General features: G+C 54.6%; 1 protein-coding gene and 1 non-coding gene across 5 annotated transcripts; both read left to right on the forward strand.

Moving 5' to 3' along the window:
- Window positions 1-6: 6 nt before the first annotated feature.
- LOC102994034 (uncharacterized) lies at window positions 7-4,021 on the forward strand. 2 transcript variants are annotated; one of them, XR_008615551.1, is made up of 4 exons: window positions 7-843; window positions 949-993; window positions 1,882-3,317; window positions 3,864-4,010. It is a non-coding gene; the product is annotated as an uncharacterized protein (transcript). The 2 variants fall into 2 exon arrangements; XR_003676609.2 differs by having other exon boundaries at window positions 10-843; window positions 1,882-4,021.
- Window positions 4,022-7,736: 3,715 nt separating this feature from the next.
- Window positions 7,737-19,152, forward strand: DMKN (dermokine). Of its 3 annotated transcripts, none has more exons than XM_007106541.4 (11): window positions 7,748-8,484; window positions 8,755-8,946; window positions 9,609-9,671; window positions 12,801-12,848; window positions 13,036-13,083; window positions 16,123-16,173; window positions 16,511-16,558; window positions 17,035-17,106; window positions 18,124-18,147; window positions 18,256-18,299; window positions 18,854-19,152. In XM_007106541.4, coding segments are annotated over exons 1-11 (969 nt in total). In that variant the 5' UTR covers window positions 7,748-8,106; the 3' UTR covers window positions 18,855-19,152. The 3 variants fall into 3 exon arrangements, with proteins under 3 accessions (XP_054935090.1, XP_007106603.2, XP_007106602.2); XM_007106540.4 differs by having other exon boundaries at window positions 7,752-8,484; window positions 18,256-18,303; XM_055079115.1 differs by lacking the exon at window positions 16,123-16,173 and having other exon boundaries at window positions 7,737-8,484; window positions 18,256-18,303.
- Window positions 19,153-24,591: the final 5,439 nt, after the last annotated feature.

The following is a 24,591-nucleotide window of genomic DNA, read 5'->3' on the forward strand; positions in this document are numbered from 1 at the left end:
CCGGAGCCCCGGAGAGGCAAGCAGCACCGCACAGCATAACAGGCTCCAAGGAGGAACAGGAGAAGGCTGACTCCTGCCTGCCCCAGGTCCCCACTCCCCACTCTCCACGAGGACTCCTTGGGACACCATCTTGAGGACTGGCCCAGGCCTCAAAGCCCATAGCTACATGGGCTACCAGCCGTGGAACCAGAGATGCGTGGGTGGGGAGGGAGGAACTATGCAGAAAGTGTACAGGGTAAAGGAGAGGGCTCTGAGTCAGATGCCAGGATTCACCAAATAGAGACCAAGAGAGGGCTGTTTGTTTGGGGATTTGAGGCTGGCAGCAGCAGTGCAGCAGGGGAGACACTGCTGAGTGGGGAGAGGATTAAGGACAGGGATCAACCCGAGTTAGGGATCAGGTTAGCGTGTGTGTAGAAGGGGTAACTTTGAAGTCAGGGCTGAGGTTAAACTATGGTCCTGGTATTTGCATGGCTTCTCTGGGCTCCCTTTCCAGTCGGGCCCCTACTCAGTGACTGGGAACATCTCATTAAAGAAAAGGGAATTGAGGAAAGACTAACCAGTAGGGGCAGACATTCTTCCTGGCTTCTCCTCCCATCTCTCACAGAATTCCCACAGCAACATGGGTTTCCTTTCTGGATAGTGAGGGGCGGGGGGTTAGCCTATGCCCTTCTGCCCCAGCCCCGGTCACCCTAGGGGAAGCTGGCCACTGGGGAAAAGGAACTTGGGAGACCCTTAGGGTCTGGGGGGTTGTAATGACAGCCTGGGCTTCATCCACAGGGCAGTCATCAAGGCAGATTCACTGACCAGCAAGGAGGGGCTGCAACCACAACCTTAACATCTGGAGTAAGTCTCGCGAGCACAGGGTGGGTGGGGGGCGGTGGCGTGGAGGCTCTCCTAGGCTTGGTGGGACAGATGCTGGGGACTAACCCTCTTGTCCTTGAATTTCAGGCTTTGGTCAACAAGCCCTTCATTGACCTTTCAGTTCTGTGGAAGGTGAGTGCCCACGTGGTTTCTACTTCCTACTTGGGAGATGCTCTTACATCCTCTTCCCGTTGCCTGTTCACTGACAACTGCACTGTGGCAGACACTCAGCCTCTGCAGACACCATCCAACCCATTTTCCAGCTCTGGTTTTCCTTTCCTCACTGCTCTTTGCCCTTCACATCCTGCTTTCATGTTTGGGGCGCTTTCTGTTCCCACTGAGGCAGAAAAGTCCTCCAGGGGCCTGTGTACATCTAGGAGCCAGGAAGGGAGGGGCTGCTGAAACCCTCCCCTCCGCGTGCCTGTCCCCTCTCCTCGGCGTCTCCCGTCAGACCCCCTCCCTATTCTGCGCATGCCTCCGCTGCCCTGTCCCTGCTGCCTCGTGGCAACATGCTGGCTGGCGGGGACCTGTAGCTCCGTCCTCTCCCTGGTTGACAGCAACCTACCTGCCCGGCCAGCCCAGGATAAAGGTTCCTGTGGGATGCTGGTCCTCCCTCTGAGCACAAAGGAAAGTCCTAGCTCTTCTCTTTGCATTTAGTACATTCAGATGCCTGAGCCTGGGGCAAAAGGGTGAGGGTGTGTAACAGCCCTAAGACTGTGCCAGGAACCCAAAGGCACACCCTTGTTTATTCCCGGGCTGTGGAGGTGGCAGGGGATCCTCTCAGGCGAAACACACAAGGCTTCTCTGTCCCTACAGAGGCCCCCGGCACCTCTGCCTGGGAGGACTGCCTCCCTATTCTTCCTGAATCTAGGTGCCGCCTTCCTTACGTTATTCGCCAGAACGTAAGCGATTCCGGAGCTGGAGTGCTCAGTCCCCCTCCCATCTCTGTAGGGTGCATGAGGGTAGAGGTCTTGCGACTGTGTGCCCCGCATCCACCCCCTCTCTCCTTCTCTCTTCCAGAGCATCACCAACATCATTCCCTAAACTGATGAACTGGCCTTGTTGAACAGACTGACATTCCTGTTGTCATATCAGCCGAAATGACCTGAAGGAGCCGGGGGGGATGTAGGAGGATAGGTTTCTGGAGTCCCTTAAGGGAGCTGTACTGAGATTTGTGGATAAATACAACACACTGTACTCTCATCGTGGTCCACTGTGCTCCCTCAGGAGGGATCCGTGGAGGGGAGGCTTGTCTTTTCTCCTCTTGCTTCTTCACCGGAGAAGCTGGGGGGTCCGATGCACGGGATGGGTTGAGCTGGAGATTTCAGGCTGATCCGATGGAAGAGGCCATTACAGGGACAAGCCATGCTTCACTAGTGCAAAATTCCTGCTCAGCACTGGGAGGAAATTCGTGCAGGGAAAAAGCCCCTCCAGGCCAGTAGTGGGGGCAGAAGCACCAGGGAAGAAGTGGCAGGAACCTTGGTGAAGCCCAAGGGGGTAGCATCCTCATTCAGGAGCGTGGCACCAAAGGAATATCAGTAGTAACTTGTGTGTATTGCACAGTCAAGGCATGCGAGGCTCCCTGCGCTTTACCTGCATGACCTCACTGGATCCTCCCAACCATCCAGTTAGGTAAGAGGTACTGCTGTTGCCCCATGTTATAGAAAATCACATGGAGGCTCACACAAGTTAAGAAACATGGCTAAGAACACATAATAAGTGGAGGGAGAAGCAGCCTAAGAGCTACCAAGGATATTCTGAAAACGAAGAGGTCTCTCTCCTGTTTAGAATCAGTAAGGAGGAGACTCAGTGAAAAGGAGAGAGGAAAGAGGTACATGTGGGAGATCCTGTCATGGGGACGAGGGCCAAAGGCTCAGGGGGGAAGCCACTCTGATGACAGGAGGCCTCTTTACAAGGACAGGAACAGTGACACAGAAGGCCCGGCTCAAAGCGCGGACCAGTAATGATAGCAACTGCCACATACTGAGCACTTCGTAGTTTCCAGGTACTGTGTGAAGGGCTGTTCATACTCTGTAACCATTTAAGCCTCCCACAACCCAAAGGCAGAAGTTCCCTTATGATCCCCATTGTATGGATGAGGAAACTAAGGCTCAGAGGGGCCAGGGCACTTGCTGGGGGCAACTTAGGAGAAAGCAGCAGGCCTGTCTATTGCCAGAACCTGACCTTGCACAGTTGCCTATCACGTCTTTAGAACACTCGCCAAGCACGGGCCTGAGTGCTGGGAGACCTACATTCCAGTCAGAACCGTGCGCCTGTAGGCTGCATCCTTCCCCTCCAGGGGCCACCATTTCCTCCCATATAAAGGCGTGTGGGTGTCTGCAGGAGAGGACTGCAAACATGGCTTCCAGCTCCAAAATTCCATCAACCGTGGGACCAGAAATAAGAGACAGTGTTCTTGCCCTTTGGGGAATCTACAGGCTTCGTGGGGAGATGAGGTATATTAACAGAACATGAAAACAAATACAAAGCGATGCATCAATAAGGACTAAATGACACACCAGGGAGGGGAGGGGCCTGATGTGCACAGTAAAGGTGATGCTTCTGGCACTTTGTGTTCTCCTTGTTTTTCCTTATCTGTAGAATACCACCATTTTTTTTTAAGTTTTATTTTTGTTTTTTAATTTATTTTTTACCCTTTTTTTTTTTTTTTTTTTTTCCTTTTTGGCTGCACTGTGTGGCTTGCGGGGTCTTAGTTCCCTGACCAGGGATTGAACCCGTGCCCCCTGCAGTGGAAGCGCTGAGTCCTAACCCCTGGACCGCCAGGGAAGTCCCCAAAATACCACCGTTTTAATCACATATGTTGCTTCTGTCCCCTGGCAATATTTTACTGCAAAGATGAAAGAATTTTACAGTGGATACCTGCATATCCGCCACTTAGATTCCACCACTAGCACATGACTACGCTTGCTTTATCGCACTTCCACTCATCACCCACCTAGCCATCTAGCCACGTACCGATACATTTTTGATGTGTTTCCTAGTAAATCGCAGACCTTTGTTTCATGCGTTTCAAGAAACAGAAGGGTTCATTCCTACCACGCATTTCCTGAGGGTCTACTCTGTGCTGGACATCGTTTCGCCTGGACTGGAGGAGTCCCTTCCGAGAAGGGAATTGTTCTTTCAGAAAGTAAAAGCTTTCATTGATTTTATTTGTATGCCTATTTTCTTGCTTGGTTAGGGGTCCTGAAAGTGCCAAAGAGATATAGGATAATCAGTATGTGCTGGGGTCAATCCTGGGAGGCTTCTGGAAGAGAAGAGCTGAGCCAGAACTTAAAGGTGAAAGCGGCACGGCTCAGTCCTGCCTTGAGGCCTGGTGGGCTGCTTCCTCTGCTAAGAGCGTCCTCCCTGCCTCTATGCCTCTATGTGCCCCACCTCCCTGAAACTCACCCAACCTGAACCTAGGGACGCCTCTGTTACTCTCTCATGGCACGCTAATACCGGTCTTCACAGTGCTGTGACAAGCTGTAATTATATACTTAGCTGTTTCATTTCCATTCTCCCCCCTAGACTAATAGGTTCCAGCGGAGGGGTCGAGGCCGGGTACAAATGTCTGGCGACTAGTAGAGGGGAGCCTAATGGCTTGAGCGGGCTTGGGAAAGGCCTTGGAATAAGTGTGAGCAAGAACCTGGCACCTGGGCCAGACAGGGGGAGCCAGGCGAGGGAGTGAGAGAGAGAGGAGGGCAGTTTCTGCAGTTGTGCAAGAACAGGGAGAGGAGTCTGGGCGGGACCCTCACAGCCATCTTTTATTGGGTGTTCACTCTGGGCTAAGCACTTACAGAGGTGATTCATTCACCCTCACAACCTCCCCCGAGGTAGGTCCCACGATTACCCCCTTAGACATGATGAAGCTGAGGCTCAGAGAAGGGAGAGAGTTGAGGGAGGCCACCCAGCTAGTAAGCAGTGATGGCCAGCTCCTTGTCCAGAGCACCTCCCTGCTGGGGACCTCTGCTGAAGGGGCTGCAGGCTTCCCCGTGACCCTGGGGTGGGGGAGGGGCTACTTCAAAATAAGTCCCCTTTACCAAGTTCAATCTGACCCCTTTACCTGGGTCAGATTCTGACAGCTCCATTTTTTTTTTCCCCATTTTTATTTATTTATTTATTTACTTTTGGCTGCGTTGGGTCTTCGCTGCTGTGCGCGGGCTTCTCATTGCGGTGGCTTCTCTTGTTGCGGAGCACGGGCTCCAGGCACGTGGGCTTCAGTAGTTGTGGCATGTGGGCTCAGTAGTGGTGGCTCGCAGGCTCTAGAGCGCAGGCTCAGTAGTTGTGGCGCACGGGCTTAGTTGCTCCGCAGCATGTGGGATCTTCCTGGACCAGGGCTCAAACCCACGTGCCCTGCAATGGCAGGCGGATTCTTGACCACTGCGCCACCAGGGAAGCCCTGACAGCTCCATTTTACCATGATCTTGTATATGATTTTATATGTTTGTTTAACAGCTCTAGGCCTCAGTTACCTTATCTGTAACATGGGAATAATATTTATCTCTCGAGGTTATAGTGAGGACTACATGAGATCATGCATGTGAAAGCACCTAGTCTTCTGTTTGGTTCACAACAGATAATTAATGAATATGCCTTAAGACTGATTTGAGGTGACCCCTCAGGTCCAGGGATGTCTGAGGGTAGTTTTTCCCAGAAGGTAGAACATGGGACTGCTGGTGGCATGGGAGAATTTAGGTGGTTCGTGAACATGGCTTTGAATAAGTCTGAATCACACAGTGAGAAATTTACTCTTTTCTTAATTCTCTTTGAAGCTTTCTGATTAGGTAAAGAGGAAGACTCCATTTCTGTGCTGGTGTGCCTGGAACACCTCTCTCATACTTGCTAATCTCCCTTTTTAACAAAGAGGGTACAGGAGCTGCCGCCAGCTATAATGTAATATGATTGTTTGCTTCTCACTTTGTTTTTCTGGTTCTTTCTATTTATGGGCCAGTGAGCCTGGCTTTCCACTTAAGAGTGGTGATATAAAGTATTCTCTTAAAATATACTTAAGAAAGTAAGCTGGCTTAAAGAAAAATATTGGCAACAGAGAAGGGAGAGGGCAGCTCTACACCATGGTAAGGGTGTCCCACGAAGGAAGTGTGGGAAGGAGTCTTGGAGTCACCACCTCCTGCCCTGTGGGGTCCTGCCCCATTGGAATGGGAAGTAGCAGGCTCAGGGGGCTGGGGTGTCCATCACAAACCCCGGAGGCCTCAGATTTCCTCCTGCTCTCTGCCCCTTACATGGCCCCAGAGCAAAATCCAAACTAATTCTATCCGGAGAAGAATGAGGGCTTCGAAAAGCAGGGGAAGGTCCGAGACACGGAGATGACAGAATATGCTGGAAGCCAGGCTCAGGAATGAGACAGGCTGGGCTTAGCTTTGCCTCTACCGCATACTCACCATGTCCTCTCGGAGCCCCAAGTTCTCTGTCCCTAAATGTGGTGCCTGCTTCTCCACTCCCAGGACCCCCAGGTCCTCCCACTTGGCACTGCCTTGGGTCACTGGGACTCATCGCCGAGTCATCCCATGGAGAGGCAACAGTCTCTGGAGTCAGGGAGGCCATGGGCCCCGGGCTGGGGGACGCTCTCGCCCGTGGGGTTGAGGAAGCGGCCCATGCTCTTGGAAACACTGGGAGTGAGGCTGGCAGACAGGCTGAGAATAAGACTGATTCTCCCAGGGCTGTCTGAGCCTTAAAGCGCTTAGTCCAGTGCTGGGCACACAGAAAGCCCTGGATAAACTGCAGCTACAACGATGATGATGACTTTTATTGTTATTACCCCCACCACTATTACCATCATTAAAGAGTCAGCGACGGAATAACAAGGAGCTAGGAAGGAGCAGCGGAGGACAGACAGGGATTGTGTTTACATCGTGAGAGGTGACGGATTAACAAATTGGGGTGAAGGTGTTGGGGTGGAGAGAGAGACTGACGGAGAGACGCTGAGAAAGGCAGATAGAAACCGGCCCCTCCTAACTCGGCAATGAGCCCTAGCGATACAAGGCAGTGCCAAGTGGGAGGACCTGGGGTTCCTGGGAGTGGAGAAGCAGCCTCGCTCGCTGAGCAGCGATGAGACCTCGGGAGGCTGCCCGAGTTCTGCATCCTGAGCTGGGCCCAGGGGAGAGGGCCACTGGCTGACCTGGGGCTCCTGTCCCTGTGCTGACCCCTCCTCCCTTGCCAGTGCCACTCCGGCCCCTGTGGGAGGGGCTGGGGGCAGCAGTGGGGTGCGCTGGTGTAGTCCCAGCCCTCACGGCAGGCCGTGAGCTCGCACAGGTGCCCCCACCAGGCCTGGTAAACAGGGTGGGTGCCTGGGTCAGCAGCTCCCTCCCTAGGTCTTCCCCCGCCCCCTCATTCCCTGGGGGTGGCCCGCCTGCCCAGCTCCCCTGCTCCACACCCAGCTTTCTCAGCCCAGAGCAGCCGGGATGCTAACTGAGACGCCCCGATGACCCCTCTCAGGGTCGCGGCCACTTCCTTCCCCGACAGACGCCTGGCGTCCCCACTGAGGGCGGTCTCCCGGGCCCCAGGCTCTCTGGGGCTGGAAGGTGTGGAAGTGTGAGGCAGTCACCTTTAGGTGGCAGTATGGGAGGGGAGAGAGACGGGAGAGACAAAGGCCGATGGAAACGGAGAGGAAGGCTGAGGGAGGGCACCTGCCGCTCATTCTGGCGTCCCCAGCCCAGGCTGGCTTACACCTAGGGTGGGTCCTATCCCGCTGGGTTCCCTGCCCTCGCCCCCCTGATGAGGTCCTGCCTGATTCCTCTCTCCTAAGTCCCCTCCACCCCGCCACCTCTAGGAGACACTACCAGCCTATCTCCTCAGATGCCCCCCACCCCCTACCCTGCGCCCCAAACTCCTGAGGCTGGGAAACGGGCACACTCAGGCACCGGTCTCATCCCATTTCCCCCCTCCCTCCCTGATGCACGGGCTCCTCTCTGTTTCGACACAGGCTCTCAGGCTCACAACTCACCTACGGGTGGCTGGGCCTGAGTCACTGCGGGGAGGGACTCTGGGCCGGCCAGCCCTGCCACCTTCTTCCAAGCTACAGTATAAGGAGTAGCGGCGGGGAGGAGGGCCCTGGGAAGACAGGGACATCTGAGAAAGGAGAGAGAAGGCTGCAGACCTAGAGGAAGGGAGAAGGAGAAATCAGAAGGAAGGAGAGAAGGGAGGAGGGCACGCAGACGCAGGGAAAGAGAAAGGGCAGGCGAGTAAACTTGGGTGGGAAGAAGACAGGAGAGAAGGAAGGAGGCAGAGATGAAGCTCCAGGGGTCTCTGGCCTGCCTCCTGCTGGTCCTGTGCCTGGGCAGTGGGGAGGCTGGCCCACTGCTGGGTGGAGGGGAGAGCGCTGGAGCAGGGGCCATGGAGGCCACTGGACACAGGGTGGGAGAGGCCGTCAAGCACGGAGTCGGGGAGGCCACTGGCGGAGGGGATGGAGAGGCAGCGGGTTCTGGAGTCAAGGAGGCCATGGGCCCCGGGGTGCGGGACGCTCTCGCCCGTGGGGTTGAGGAAGCGGCCCATGCTCTTGGAAACACTGGGAGTGAGGCTGGCAGACAGGCTGAGAATGTCATTCAGCCTGGAGTGGATGCTGCGCACAGCTCCTGGCAGGAGATGCCTGGCGGCAGCGGTGCTTTGGTGAGTGGCTGGAAGCCGGGTGTGGAAATGGGTGGCTGTGGGCAGCTGGGTTGAGAGTCCTGGGAAGCAGTTAATAGCAGGAATGGCTCCCTTATTGGTGGCTGTCTGGGCCAGTTTCCTTCCATGTTAGGCATCCCTCCCCCACCACCCTGAGGTCTCTCTCCACCTGCTTCCCCCTGTGGCTCCTCTGTCTGAGTTGCCCTGCCTGTCCTACCCCATCCCAGAGTGAGGTGGCCACACACGCTCAGTGCAGCCATGTTGTTCTTGCAGGGAACCAATGGCCAGCCTCCATCTGGAGGCCATGGCACCTCTGGCTCTCCAGGCAATCCTGGAGGTCCAGGGATTCCCTGGGACCATGTGTATTCTGAAGGCTCAGATGGCAGCTTTGGGACCAACTCTCAGGGAGGCTCCTGGGGCCACGGAGGCCATGGAGGGCCATTCAACCTAGGGACCAACACTCAGGTAAAGGAATCACCCTGGCCCTGATGCCTGCCACCTCCCTCCCCCCAAGCCCACACTTCTGGCGCTTCCCCCGCCCCGTGGCCTTCCCCATCCCATACTCAGTCTCACCACCCCTGCGGGCAGCTGTGGCCCAACCTCCTTATGGCTCAGCGAGAGGCAGCGCCAACCCAGATGCAGAGGTAAGAGGAAGAGTCTGGAGAAGAAGAGGTGTCTGGATGCGTGCGATAGAAAGTGGGAGAGGCGAAGGGGAAAGAAAGGTGGGCAGGGGAGGGGTTGGGGGAAGAGGCAGATCGGACAGGGGAGAGATGGGTTGGGGGAGGAGGCTTGCAAGAGTGACATGAGCATGGAGGAGAGACGCGACGGGAAAGAGAGCCAAGCCAGGAAGCGGGAGAGCCTGGCCTGTGGGCATGGCTTTGACTGAAGTCTCAAACCTCACCCGTCCCCTTCCCTCTGCAATGCACCAACCGCCCGCCATCTGGCTCAGGTGGAAGCTCTAGCAACTCTGGGGTAAGAGGACAGGACAACCTGAGGCATTCTGCAGAAATTCTGCTCCCCTCAGACTGGGCGGGAAATATTCCTGAGCAGGGGAGGCCGGGGAGGGAGGAAAGCAATCTTGGTGTCCTCATCTTTAGAGCTCACTCGGGTCTCTTCCTGACCCTCAGGGAAGCAGCAGTAACGGCAGCATCAGTGGTGGCAGCAGCGGTGACAGTTCTGGGCCCCACTGGGTAAGTTCTCCTTTGTTGAAGGCAGGGGTGGGGCCCCTGGTGGTCCCTGCTGAGGAAACCCACTCCGAGGTCTTCCTGAAAGCTGCCAGCCCCAGGGTAGGTGGCGTCACTGGAGCTGTCGTCCTGGGCTCCCTCAGTTTCTGTTCGCCACCTTCCCAGCCTCACCAGGAAGTGCTGCTTACGTGTGCCCTCTAATTTCCAGAAGGGGTGCCCTGCCTACTGCGCTCACTCTAGCCCCTCGTCATCCACTCCGTGATGCCGGGGATGCTCTGTCTCCTGTCTAACCTCTAGTTCTGCAGGCATGTCCACTTGGCGAATCGGACTAGAGCTGGGGTAGTGGATGCAGCAAGAGAGGTGGGCACAGGAACATGACGCTTGCTTGGAAAGCTCCCAGGAGGATGCGGGCAGGACCGCACGTGGAAACTTAAGGACATTTACAGAGCTGAGGTGTAGACGCTAACAAATACAGTGTCCCTACGTGAGGGGTGAGAGGGCCAGGAGGGGACCACTACCTGGCAGCCGGATTGGGGTGGAACTCCCATCAGGGGTCCTGCAGAGAGGGGGCACAGCTGGCTTCCTTGGGGTTCTGGGAGAGGTCTCAGGCAAGAGGAGGGTCTCAGGCAAGAACAAGCCAAGTGTTAATTTACTGCTCCTTGTACTACCTTCTTCCCCCCCGCCCCACCGCACCTACAACTGACCCTTAGAAAACTCTAGAAATTTTGATCAAGGCGGCTACTCCCAGGTAAGGATTCTAGGGGTCCCTTCCCCTTTCTAGGTTCCAGGAGAGGGTGAGGGGTGAGGAGAGGCAGGAGGAGGGCCGAAGGAGCCCCAGGGTGCCAGGGTCACGGCTCTTATGGCTCTTATGAAGTTGGTCTCCAGTGGCTTTTCCACCCCTGGCGTGAAGTGGAGGATGGACGACAACAGCTCAGAATCCCCCAATTACCCCACATTTCCAAATACACGTGGCCACACCTACCCTTCTCCGTGCCCCGAATAACTTCCCTTCGGTGACTGACCGGCTGAAGATGGGACAGTGTGGAGCTTGGGGAGGGCGTTAAAATATCATAATGCCTATTATGGGATGACTTCCCATTTTGGGAACGATTTGGGCCCTTCCGAGCCCTTTGGAGACCCCACGTGGACTCTCTCGCTTTCCCTTGCTGGGATACAATACCAGCTCCTCCTCGGGTAGCAGGGGTGGAAGTGGTGGGAACAAACCCGAGGTGAGCGTCTGGCGAGCGCGTGCCTGTGCAGATCTGCCCCGAACCGTGGGAAGGAAAAGAAGAGGCGTTGAGGGATGGGCAGGGTCGGTGGACCGGGGCCAGCCACGGGGTTAAAATGCTGCAGTCTGGGGGCTGGACTAGGTGTCTTCGTGGGAACTGAGAGTTTCTCTTTCTGTCTCCCACCGCGCGACAATCCACGCAGTGAAGTCCGCGTGTCCGGGGAATGTGGGGGTCAGGTGAGAGCCGACCTTGCGGTGACTGCAGTTCATCAGGGCATCTGTGCGCCCTCCTCAATGCAACTCCGCTCCGGCCCCCCTCCTAACGCCAGCTCTGGTCCCAACGCCCTCTCTGGGGAATTTACAATCTAGAGGGAAGAAACCAAACACACGCTCCTAAAAACACTAACCAGCTCCGAAGTAATAATTAATTGCAGATCCTAACATGCTATACCTCACTTTATACCACAGATGGGGCTGTGAAAAATCGTATGGAAACCAATCCTTTTAGAAACATGATTATTTCAAATGTCCTGTTCCCGCCGGTAAACAGTGTTGGGTGACTTCTTTGAAGGAGTTTGGAAACAGTGTTTTGAGAGCGTACATTTCCCTCCTAGTTATTCTGGAAATCTGCCTCTCGGTCAGCAACCGCTGTGCTGACGGAGGAAGCGTTGGCTAAGGCTCACAGGAATCACCTAGAGGTCTTGTGAAAATGCACGTTCTGATTCAGCAGGGCTGGGGTGGGGCTGAGATTCTGGTTTCTAACAGGCACCCTGGCGAGGCTGCCAGCCCGTGCCCGGGGGTGAGTGGGGCCCACAGGGCGAGGAACACACCCAACGGGGAGGAGGAGGCGTGGGGTGGTGGTGCTACCCTGGAAGGCTCTCGGGAGAGCTCCTTGCATATCAGGGATACTAACCTTTCATGGGTAGACAGGTTTTAAGAAACCCTCTCCCAGTTTGTAATTCTATTTCTAGTTTTATACATACCAAAGTCTTCAATATAGAGTGAGGTGGAAAAACAGACAAAAATGACAGAATAGTCAAGGGGATATTTTTTTAAACCATGTTTAAGAAGGCAGGGTTGACAAGCGGAAAGGCAGTGAACTTTGATTCAGAAGATGGGGGTTCAAACGCCAGCTGTGTTACCTGTCATCTGCGTGTCACCAGGCAAGTCGATTGACCTCTCTGAGCCCAGGCTCCCTCTTGGGTAAAATGGGGACAGCAAAGCCTAACTTGTTCACCCCCCTGAGTTACTGCAGAGCTTTCTGCATCACATCAAGGTGGTTCCGAGTCCCAACACTGGAGTCTGACACGGAGACAGATGCTGCGAAAAGCTGTTGGACAGCTCTACGTTTCAGTTTCTCCATCTGTAAAGTGGAGGCATCTCCACGTGGGAAAGTGGCGGGTGGAGGCGCAGTGCCCCGCGCACAGTGGGACTACATATTGGCTACTAGCAGTCTTTGGCGGGGGGGCAGGGCATGGGGGGGAGCAAGAATCTGGATATGATTCAAGGGACTGGGTGGGGTTATTCTGCTGAGCAAGTAGCGAGTCAGTCCAGGAAGGCTTTCTGGAGGTGGGGCTCTTAGGTACTGTGTCGAGAAGAGGAGAAGGTGGCTTGACCAGAGGCGGAGAAGAGTGGGCCAGGAGCGGGATGATAGGTGGCATGCGCCACAGGATGTAAAGCCTTGACCATCAGTTCCCTTTTCCCCACCCAGGGGCAAGGGTCTAGTGGGGGAGGGGAAGCTGTCAATGGAACCAACACCTTGGTGAGCGAGGACATCACTCCTCCTTGGGCCGGGGCCATGGTGTCAAGCAGCCCCCGCCTCCCCCCCGACACCCATGTCTCCAGGCCCTGCCTCGTGCTCACAGCGTGGGTTCTTACTCTCATCCCATCCCTCATTGGTCCCTTAGAACTCTCAGAGGTCTCCTGGGTTCTTCAACTTGGACACCTTCTGGAAGGTGAGTTCGACAAGAGTGCTCTGCTCTCTCTCCTTTGGAAAATCAAACCTTTGTCCCTTGGTCCCACAGGCTGAAGTCTTCTTTCTATAATGACTGTCAGCAGTGGCCCTTGACCTCTCTCGTCCTGGGGCCCCGAGCCCATTACATTATGACCCAATTTGGTCATTCTCCTTTTTTTTCTCTGCAGAATTTAAAATCCATGCTGGGTTTCAGTAACTGGGACGCCATCAACAAGGTAAGGGCTGGAAGGCCGTTCATTGTGATCTTTGTGGGAGAAGGATATAGAGAAGAAAGCGAAACTCTTGCTTGGTGAGCCAGGGAGCAATGATGATGGTCACGAAGAGAGCATTCCAGCCAGTGCTTTAAAAAGAAGAGATGAAGGGCTTCCCTGGTGGCGCAGTGATTGGGAGTCCGCCTGCCGATGCAGGGGACGCGGGTTCGTGCCCCGGTCCGGGAAGATCCCACATGCCGCGGAAAGGCTGGGCCCGCGAGCCATGGCCGCTGGGCCTGCGCGTCCGGAGCGCCTGCGGTCCGCAACGGGAGAGGCCACGGCAGTGAGAGGCCCCCGTACCAGAAAAAAAAAAAAAAAAAAAAAAAGGAAGAGATGAAAACAAGGAGGAAGGACAGCAGAGATCTGAAAAGAGAGGGAGAATTTGGAAGCAGCTGGGAGTGGGGGATGAGGAGGGAATGGGCCTCTCTCATGTCTCAACGTGCAGACCTGAACTGGTCTGAACCTCAGTTTCCCCTTTGACGCCAGAAGGTTAAGGGGAGAGTCAGTAGGCCTAATCCTCAGGAACCAGAGAGGAAGCAGAGGCAGAGGTAGGGGATGGACCAAATCATCAGGCGAAGCTAAAAGACCACCTGAGGACTGATGCCAAGAGAGTTGGGAAAAGGAAGCGAACACGCCGAGAGCATGATGGTGCCATCAGTCTGGGCCCTGCACATATGTAATCTTAGGAGACGCTTGGGGCCCAGAACCTGCTCCTCCTTCCTCCCCGCCCACCCCTTCCTCTTGCAGGGGAAGAAGCCCTGGCCAGGCTGATTTGACACCAGAATAGCAGGTGTACCTCCAGAGCAGAGGGTGTGGACCGGGAGGAGAGGTGAAGGACAAACAAACAATCCAAATACCAAAGGCAGAAGCTGCAATCTGCGGTCCACTGATTGTTTGACTCACTTTTAAAAAACAGTATGGCAGGGCTTCCCTGGTGGCGCAGTGGTTGAGAGTCCGCCTGCCGATGCGGGGGACGCGGGTCCGTGCCCCGGTCCGGGAGGATCCCACGTGCCGCGGAGCGGCTGGGCCCGTGAGCCATGGCCGCTGAGCCTGCGCGTCCGGAGCCTGTGCTCCGCAGCGGGAGAGGCCACGGCAGTGAGAGGCCCGTGTACAGAAAACAAAAACAAAAGCGGTGTGGCAACACTGGGCCCCTCTTTCTACGGCCTGCGAGAGCCTCGAGCCAGCCGAGAGGCCGCTGCTCCTTGCCGTGGGGACTTGCTCTCCCGTGGCCACACTCCTCCTGCGCGTTCACAGTTCTTCTAGCCACCCGCCTGGCTCCTGTGAGCAGTGTAGTTTCTGACCCTTCACGTAAAAGAAGGCAGACTAGGACCCCTGCCCTCCAGAACTTGTGAGGGAGAGGGTTGGTGGCAGGTGGGGAGGCAAAGGGACAGCTCTCAGGAACGTCACTTTCTGGCAACAAGGTGGGGAATGAAAGACAGGAGATGCAGAAGCTCCCAGCTACAGCGGAGTCCTGTTTGAACAAAATGAACAAAACAGACTGTTTCGTAGAGAGCTGTCTCTGGTAGGGGTGAGACTCCCTACCATGGACCACGGGGAGACCAGGCCCCTGAGCATGGGGCACTTAGGGTCTGATGGGAGAACCAGGGCACACACAGATACTTCCCAGAGGGCCAGAGGACTGACAGCCAAACGTTTTTGCACATCCGGGGGGGGCAGTAAGGGGAGTGCTTGCAGTCAGGCAGCATTCATTTGGGGTGGCTCCCCCGAGGATCGGATCTCCTAGGAAAGGGGCAGGACAGAGGTGGGCAGAGAAGAGGATGGAGAGTCCCCAGCTCCTTCATGGCGGAGGGAGGGGCGACGAGGCAGCCGAGGACTTCAGCCAGGGTGAGGAGTAAGGGCGGGGGACCAAACGTTCCTGGAAACTATGGGGGTGGGGTGGGTTTCAAGCCCAAGCTGGACTCTCTGGATTTGCCCCGATGACAGCCGTGGGCCAAGAGGTCCCTGCAGATTTCCGGAGCAGGGGTCCGATCCACCCTTGCCTTGGTCCACTAGTCCCTGAATTCCTAGTCCCTGAGCTCCCCCTTAGAACTTATTTCTTTGCCCAGGACCAGAAGAGTTTTCACACCCCGTGACCTCCAGATGGATGGGGGCCCCCACCCATCCTCTCTTTTTAAAAATTTTTATTTACTTCTTATTTTTATTTTTGGCCGCGTTGAGTCTTCGTTGCTGCACGCAGGCTTTCTCTAGTTGCAGAGAGCAAGGGCTACTCTTCGTTGCGGTACACAGGCTTCTCATTGCGGTAGCTTCTCTTGTTGCAGAGCACAGGCTTTAGGTGTGCGGGCTTCAGTAGTTGTGGCACGCGGGCTCAGTTGTTGTGGCTCGTGGGCTCTAGAGCACAGGCTCAGTAGTTGTGGTGCACGGGCTTAGTTGCTCCGTGGCATGTAGGATCTTCCCGGACCAGGGCTCGAACCCGTGTCCCCTGCATTGGCAGGCGGATTCTTAACCACTGCGCCACCAGGGAAGCCCACCCCCCATTCTTAAAACACCACTATCTCCCCACTAATCTCAACCCTTGTCCTTGAAATAAATATTAGCTGTCCCACATTCCTGGTCTCTGATCCTTTCTTACATCTCCACTGTTGTTCCAGGAGGGGTTAGGAAGGGGAGACTTCAGCCCTACAGGTTTGGGAGATGGGCTAGAGGTGGCGTGGCAGGTGAAAAGGTGGGAATGTCAAGGGCAGGTTCTGGTCCTGAGGTTTTGCTACAGCTGTGTTCTGCCTGAGGCTGGGGGGAAACGGGGCTAGAGAAGAATGGTGTCGTGTGCTGTGTATGTGACGGAGGGGTGGTTAGTGGCTCCAGAGACCTAGCTTCTCTCTCCTTGTTTCCAGAAGCAGTTTTCTGGTGTCCCTAAAGACACCCAGCTCCCCCTGGTCCTTAGTCACAGTGAATCCTGTAGGCTGAGGAATGGTGGTCGCAGGAGCAGGGGCTTAGGTGAGCAGGGGTCAGATGCCCTGCTCACCTGTTCCCCACACTTATCCACAGGGCCGAGTCCCAAACCCCAGCACCCTCCTCTGCTTCCGTCAACTCTGGGAGGTAGGAGAATTCTCCCTGTTTGAAGAACTGAGGATCCTGGTCATCCTGTCCCTTTCCCCTCCCTCCCTCAAGGGAGCTACCCCTCCCTCCAGCCTACCTGTCACAAAATTCCCCCTCTTCTCACTTTTGAGATAGGTAATCTCACCCAAGTGTTATCACCAATGCCATCAGAAATGCTAACACCCTCAGTCTCCTGTAGGCTTATCTTTATCTAACCCCAAACTACACCCAGCCACCAAAGCCTGTTCTTGAACATGATCTTGAAACTTTCCCTGCCCCCCTCCACCCTTGGAATTCTCTTTCCTCGTGGCCCGCTCATCTCTCCTTCTCCCTCCAGAACTTCAAACAAAACATTCCTTTCTTGAACTGGAAAGCAATTTTTAAGGTAAGGGCAGTGGAACCCCTCATTTCAGGGTCGGGAAGCTCAGCTCTGAGGACACGGGGTTCTGGGCCCTGGGCAGTGGCTTGCAGATGCTGTTCCGGTTCCTCCCCATCCCTGCTGAGGGGGGGTGCCTCCCTCCCTTCCCACTTTCCTCCCTCTGTGCAACCCCTCACGAGTGGAGGTGGGGTGGGAGAGGGAAGCTGTGAGTCACTGAAGAAAGGAACAGGGTGGGAGGTCCTCCCTGGGATCAAGGCCGATGTCGAGGTTTAGGGCCTCCACAGGCACAAGATCGTGAAGCCAGACACTGTCTATAAAGCAAGGTGAGGGCGTGGGCTCTGGCTGAAGGAGATTCTGTAGAAGAAAACACATGACACAAGGAGGGGAGGAGGCAGGGGCTTTGAGAAAGGTCCAGCCAGGGCCGGGATGTGGGAGCAAAATGCCTTCATCCCTTCTCTCCCGCCCCCTGCTTCCTTCCGCAGAACTACGATTATAACCAGCAGACACACCCTACTGCCACTGGGGGGCAGCACTCAGCCAAGATCCCCACTAAGGTAAGGCTTGCAACCTTCCTGACTCCCACTGCATCGGGTCTGCCTGGGGGCGAGGCGGGGAGGCTTTCACTGCCAAGGTCCTCTGGGTAGGCTAGCTGAGGCCGAATCCTGTTCACTTTGATAGTCATGTCTCCTCACCCCTGTGCAGGGGGACTCCAGCTCCCTGAGAGCAGTTTGGAAGAGAAGGGTAGAAGGTTCACACCCACTCACTCAGAAAAGCTTCTAGGGGAGCCGTGGGTTGCCACCTGCCACGGAGAAAACTGGGACCCAAGATCCTCTCAATGAGGAATATAAGGCTCCAAAAAAAAAAAAAAAAATCACATGATACACTGCAAAACAGACAGACAGCTTTCCTTTGTCTGCTCTCCACCTCTTTAACTGCTGACCTTTCTTGGGGAGAGGAGGCCAGCCCAGAAACTCTTGGTTGCTGGGAAAATAAATGCTTCCTTTCACAAAGGAGATAACAGGAAAAACAATTTGAGGATTTTGTTTTATTCGGGTGCAAAGAAAACAATCGGATAAATTCAGTAAATGAATGTGCTACATACTAATTAGGCTGGTTAAAAACAAACAAACAAACAGGCAGTATTTCCCTCCATCTCTCAGAGTAATAAAGCCCCTGCCCTTGGGGAGAGGACTTCCACTGAGAGGTCAGAAACTAGCTGCTGGCTGAAAGGAGGTGAAGATGTAGTTAACACTACCTGTGGGTATCCACCTCTGCCCCTCTCGTCGCCAATGTCTATCCCCCAGCAGGCAGAGGGAGACCTACCTTTCCTCCTTTCACCCCCTTGGTCAGTGTGTGCTCAGGGACCATATTCAATATCATCTTGGGTAAAATGCACTCAGGGTGAGAAATCTGCTGTGGCTGAAGGGCCCCAATCAGACCAAAGGACCTTTGGGGCGATCCTGGTCTGAGCCTGTCCCCGCCATGGGCCCTTCCTGAGCCCTAAGGACATGGTCGAGTACAGAGAGGACACTGAGGTCCTCGCCTCACCTCCTCTGATCTTCTCTTTACAGGAGGGAGTCACGATTTCTTCCTCGGTAAGTACTGGGGCAGAGAAAGTCCGGCTGGCGAGAGAAGGGGTCTGAGGCCAGAGGGTGTGCCGGGGACGGTGCTCTGTCCACTCAGACATTCTCCTCGTCCTGCAGGCTTCCCGGGCGCGACCTGACCTGCTGCAGTGGGTGAAGTTTTGGTAGGTGAGTGTTAGAGTGAGCAGTGCAAGGCTGCAGCCAGGAGCTGAGGCACGGCCGCGGGGGGTGCAGGGCTGGGGCCTTGGCACTCCCTTTGCTCTGGGTGGACACACTAAAGGTATTAAGGAGGAGGAGACCCCAGTGTGGGGTGTGGAGAAAGACTCATGAGAAAATAACCTCGAACACTCGGAACACCCTCTGAGTGCTGGGTGGTGGCCTGACAGAGGCAGGGCCAGGCAGGGCCAGAGAACAGCAAGGCAGGCTAGGTTAAGGAGCGGGAACAGGATAGGCATTGTACGCGGGCCGGGGGGCGGGGGTGCACTATAGTGCACCCTTTCGGGTTTAAAGGTTTAAAGGTTCAGAGGCAGGAAGACGTGAGCTGCCGGTGGGGAAGAGATAATATTCGTTTTAGGGAGGAGTGAAAGTGAGGGGACCGCAGGTGACATAGGCAGGACACGAGGGAACTGTGGGCGCAGAAGCTGGGTGAGAGGATGCCTGGTTTCAGCAGCTCTAGGAGTGGCCGTGTTCTACCATTTTCTCTTTTCTTGTCTTCTAGAAAATCACTTCCGACCGCGACGGAAGCCCTGCAAACCATCAGTCATCAAGGGACCTGACTGTGCCCCTCCCCCAGCTCTTGGTCTGGGTGCTAACACCTGCTTTTTCTAGGTTGGGGACCTGTCTGTCTGTCCTTTGTTTTCTGCCACCCACTGTGGTGTCTCCTTGACCATCAGCCTCAGTGGGTACACCAGCCATTGCTTCACCTGCTCCATTTTGTGACCTGAAGTCACCGTGACAGAAATTCAGGAGGCGCGTCCTACTTTAGAGTTTCTCTGTGGAAATAAAACATGAGTCTTGTTTCCGTAAGACTTCGGCAAATTTTATTCTTTAATACTACACTGATGGCCTGGATCAGGGAGGAGAGAAGAGGGAGGTTCAGGGGCAGGTAACTCGCCTTCTTCCTGAGAGGGGTATACGGGATGGGCCGAGAGAGAGAAGACTGGGAGGTCCCGGCAAGAAGTAGCTAGAGGATCTCACCGGGCCTGGGTTTCTCCATCTGTGAAAAATCATCTCTGCCCAATTTACATGTGACTAGCAGGCTTACTGCACTTGGAGCGGTCACGGATGTTCCGCTGGCCTGAAAAAGCCACAGGGGAGCTACTGAAATCAGGAGGTGGGAGTTAAGGGGCTGTTCCAAGAGAGGAGACCCGTCCTGGAGGGGCAGGAAGAGCACGGGGTCGGCAGAGAATACGCCTCGTGCACACGCCACGGTGCGGACGAGGGTGAGTCTGGGTTGACCTGTTTAGGAAGCTGGGGGGAGTGGCGAGTACCCAGTCCCTTGTCACGTGCCGTAGAGGCGCTCCAGGAGACAGAGGGGTGGTGAAAAACTTCTACTCCATTCATGCACCAAGGAAACAGCCAGCAGCTGGGGCGCAGGCTGAGCCCGGGCTGATCGCCAGCCGGGGAGCCCCGGGCACGGGGCGGGGAGTCTGTGCTTAGAGTCTCTGAGCAAAGTCCCGTCAAGCCCACACAGTGAGCCTAAACTAAGGGGCCCCACCACTCTCTGACACCTCTGAGGTCCTTGACCTCCCCTCGGGGACCGGGGAAATGAAAGGAGGACAGGAAGCACCCTGCCAGCTTAAGTGACTCCCTCAGAGATGGCAAGTTCCCCGAGGGCACGACCGCTGCCTGCCTTGATCATTGTTCCATTCCCAGGGCTTAGCACAGGCTCTGGCACAGGGCGGGCCTCAAACAGTTGGTGAATAAGTGAAAGAAGTCGGGCCCCAGAAGGACTTGGGGGAGCCAACTGGATGTGCATCCTCTTCTCACTTTTGTCCTTAAACTGCGGCTCCTGCCTCCTATTCATCTTGGGTTTCACCTGGGAAGGGAGGGCCTTGCAGTACGTCCTCGCGGCCACAGGGAATAGAGCGCGGCCCGTCGGGGGCGGGGGGGGGGCGCTGAGGTTCAGTCCTTCCAGCTGGCTGACAGCGGGCTTCCTGGGGTGTGGGGTGAGGCCACAGACTGCTGGACCTCGGGTCGCTTTGTGCCAGTCCCCGAGGGACCGAGGGAGAAGCTGAAGTCGTCAACATGTTTCTGGACTTGCGGCGTTCCTGGTCCAAAGGGCTGGAAGCCACCCTCTGAAGCTTAAAGCACTAGCTGAAGCAGGCTAAGGCCCTCAGGTGTAAAGGACTCTCATAAAACGGCAGGCCACCCTTTGTCCTGCCAGAGCCTCTGAAGCAGCTTCATGGCAGAGCCTCCGACTTTCGATTTTTCCCTATCGTCCATTCTCCCACGGCAGCCAGGGAGGATCCCCTGCTCAGAATCTCCCACAAGCTCCATTAGTTGTAGAATAACATCCCCTCGGCATGGCTCAGCACCATTTGGCTCTGGCTTCCCTGTCTAATGTCAACCTGGACCTGCTGGGAAAGGCTCCCAAGGAACACTGCTGCTACCGGTCCCTGCAAGCCGAGATCTTCAGAAGGCTGGAAGTTTAACGACTTTTCGTCTAAATTCAAAACCCCAAGCCAGCTTAACCAAGGACACCTACCCAATCGCTATCACATCACCTTGTTTTATTTTCTTCACAGAACCTGTCATGTTCTTGAAATGATCTTGTTTCCTAATTTTTTGTTAGGTTATAATCTGTCTCTCTCTAACTGGAACATAAGCTTCACAGGACAGGTACCCTGTCCATCTCGAATCCTCAGCACCAGGAACCAAAATGGCTGTTTAATAAATATTTGGGTTAGAGGATGGAAGGAGAGATCCGAATTAAGTGGGTTCAATCCAAGAGGTCTTCCTGAGAGAAGTTTAAGCAAAGTGTGCACAGGGCAGAGGGTGGGCGGTAAAGGAAGAAACCAGACCTGCTGGGCAACGTGATTGCTTTCTTGGGTGTGACCCTAACCCTGGAAGAGGGAGGACAGGACGGGACAGGGATGCCCTGGGCTCTGCTCTCCAGTAGCCCACAGCCCAGCCCCCTTTCTCTCCAATGATTCTAGGCTTTTCACCTCTATGGTCACCAAGAGCCTGAGGCCCCAGTGTGCATCCCTTCAAATCCCCCATTCCTTCCCTGAACCCAGGAGGCTGGCTCCCAGCCCCTAGGTGTGTCTGTAATGTAGCAATCGAGGCTGGGCCTGGCCTCCTACCCACACTCAAGTTCTGGCAGATTTGGGGTGGGGTGGGCGAAGGCCTGCGGGAAAACAGGGGTTTACTGGTGTTCTCGGAGTGAGAACTAGATCAAGCAGACTTGGAGGTGGGGTGACGCAGAGCCAGGCTCCGTGCCTCTGTCCGACTCCACTAACCCTCTGTGATGCAGCCGACGCTGACTCCCAGGTAAATTCTCCTGCCACCCGTTACCCCAACCGCTGGGACCCTCTGCCAGTGAGGATCCCCCGACCCCCTCTTCCCCAGCCTGCCCAACCATTGGACGCTGGACACTCGGGGAACACAAACTCACTGAGGCAGTTTAGGTGGGGGAAGGGGAGGGAACGGGGAGAGAGAGACACTAGACTCTAGATTGGCATTTACAGCATAAACCATGAAAAGCCAAAATTACCCTTGAAAATCCATCAGGATGGTGCCAAATGGAGATCGATCGTAAGTCTAGCACAGCCAGTTTTTTTCCTCCAGAAAAAGAACAGAATTCCTTTGGGTGTGCGCATGAAGTAGTAGGCTTGTATTTAGAGGCTTATATAAAAGAACCCATCTTTCAACACTAGAACTTCAAACACTAGAGCTAGAAGACAGTCTTTTATTTTATTTTATTTTTTCCAATATACAGACATATTTATTTTTATTTTTTTGTTTTTTATTTACTTTTTTTTAACATCTTTATTGGAGTATAACTGTTTTACAGTAGTGTGTTCGTTTCTCCTTTACAACAAAGTGAATCAGTTATACATATACATATGTTCCCATATCTCTTCCCTCTTGTGTCACCCAGAAGACTGTCTTTTAAACACACACTTTCTGTGACAAGACGCTCACGCTATGAGAGGCATCTGGAATCTGAGGCAACCACAGGTTCACCCTGAGGCATACGCTCGTTGCGTACCGTTCATCTCTTAGTTCTCCGTTTTCACTTGGCAAGAGCACAGTTTACCCCACTGAAATTGATGCATGTCTGCTCAGAGCTGCCACCTACGGCTGTGCAGGCTGCACACCACCAAAGGACACCTGGTCGAGAGGACACATGGGGGTTAACTGCAGCCCTGCCCCCCGACTCTCAGGGCATGGGTCTAATTCATACAGGGCGCTAGGTGGGCTGGCCGAGGCCCTTGGTAGGACACAGTACAGCAAAGGGGCAATGCAGGTGCAGCCTCTGGAACTCTGGGGTTCTAACACTGGCCTGGCCACACCCTGGCTGTGTGACCTAGGGTGAGTTATTTAACCTCTATGTCCTGTGGTTCCCCTGCCTACAGAACGTGCATAATTGTCAATACCCGTCTCACAGGAGCACCGTGATATTTCAGTGAGATCACGCATTTAGAATACCTAGCGCAAGGCCTGCCACAGAGTACGACATCAATAAATTGGCTAACATTATCATTAGCAGCATTAGCGTGAGGCGGACAGGGAAACAGGGAAATCAATTTGTTGGAAAAGAAAGCTGGAGCCCAGCAGATGACGGTGTTGGGCTTACGCGTTGCTCTGGAATTACCCAGGCTGAAGTGCTCCTCCGCTAGCAGGTCTGATTGGACTTCATGACTGAGTATCAGCTCTCCTTTGTTGATCCTCCAATCTGCTCATGCTTCCTTCAACTTCATTCACAGTTGACGCGATGCTGACAGAACGGTGGTGAATGAGCTCTTTCCGTCCCTGTTAATTAATTGATGAGAATGCACTACACATAAAAACTTGTGTCCTCCGGAAAACCCTTTTGAGGAGGCGCTCCACCCATCTGTCATTTTCTCACCCGTCCCCTCTAGGAACACCAGCCTCGTGTGACATCTACGTGACGTGGTCATCTGTGCTTGGCGAGTTTTCCTCAAGCAGCGCCTCCTCGGGTAGCTCTGTGAAAGGGGGGGGGGGTGCCATTAGACAAACGGAGGAGGCTTCCTGAGGCTGCAGAGGGGCAGGATGTCGGGGACTGGGGAGTGGGAGGCAGGAGGAGAATCGAACTGAAGTGCCAGCTCCTGAGGTTCATGAAGACTGTTGGTGAATGAGATCCGGCCCGCTTCGCCTCCAGGCCTGTTATCTCTGTGTATTGCATCAGGATGGGATCAAGAGCCCACGCTGAAATGAGGTCTTGCCTTGTCCTGGCAGCGTCTACGCTCCGGCACCTCCCTATTACACCAGGAGCCGGTTGGGCCACCTGAGACTCCGTTGTGGAGAACGCTACTCGGTTAGGATGTTTCGTCACTTTGAGGTGATACAACTGCCAAGCTGGGGGAGTGGGGTGGGAGCAAAATAACCTCAAGGAAATGGTGAGGCGCTCAGAGTTCAGGACCTAGAGCCCAGCTGGGTAGCTCCAAGACCTATTTTTGCTTTTTTGTGTTTCTCTATTCTTTTTTTTTTTTTTTTTTTTTTTTTTAAATTTTTGGCTGCGTTGGGTCTTCATTGCTGCACAGGCTTTCTTTAGTTGTGGCACATGGGCTCAGCAGCTGTGGTTCGGGGGCTCTAGAGCGCAGGCTCGGTAGTTGTGGCGCACGGGCTTAGTTGTTCCGCGGCATGTGGGATCTTCCCTGACCAGGGCTCGAACCCGTGTCCCTTGTGTTGGCAGGCAGATTCTTAACCACTGCGCCACCAGGGAAGTCCCTGTGTTTCTCTATTCTTTGTCTTCTTAGCTCAAGACAGTTACCTCTCTGAAGAGCCAAGAGTATAAGATGGGCAGCTGGATAATGGGTCCAGCCCCAAAGGAAGAAAGTGCACAACTTGGTGGAAGGATGCTTGAATTCTAAGATATCCAATCTAGCATATGTGGAATCCACCTCCACTGTGTCAGGGCATGGTGATATAAAGTTGATTAAGACATAGTTCCTGACCTCAAGAACTTGATATTCTAAGAGGGAAGAACACAAGTTACTCTAGGTACAATGCCAGAGAGATACAAATGAATTCCTATGGCAATTACGAGAAGGGAAAAGTTTGGGGAGGGGGATGGCAGATGATGGGAGACATCCGGGAAGCTTAATCCAGGATGGATGTTGGGTTCTGAGAACAAGAGATGAGAGAAGGGCATTTTAGGCATAAGGGGTAGCATGGGCAGCTGCTTGGAGGAGGAAAAAGAGGGATATCTTTGGTAAGGAGTCCAGTTTGGCCAGAATGTGAAGTATGTGCAAAGGGAATGAAAGAAGG

The sequence above is a fragment of the Physeter macrocephalus genome, chromosome 17 (genome assembly GCF_002837175.3).
Source record: "Physeter macrocephalus isolate SW-GA chromosome 17, ASM283717v5, whole genome shotgun sequence".
Classification (NCBI taxonomy): Eukaryota; Metazoa; Chordata; class Mammalia; order Artiodactyla; family Physeteridae; genus Physeter; species Physeter macrocephalus.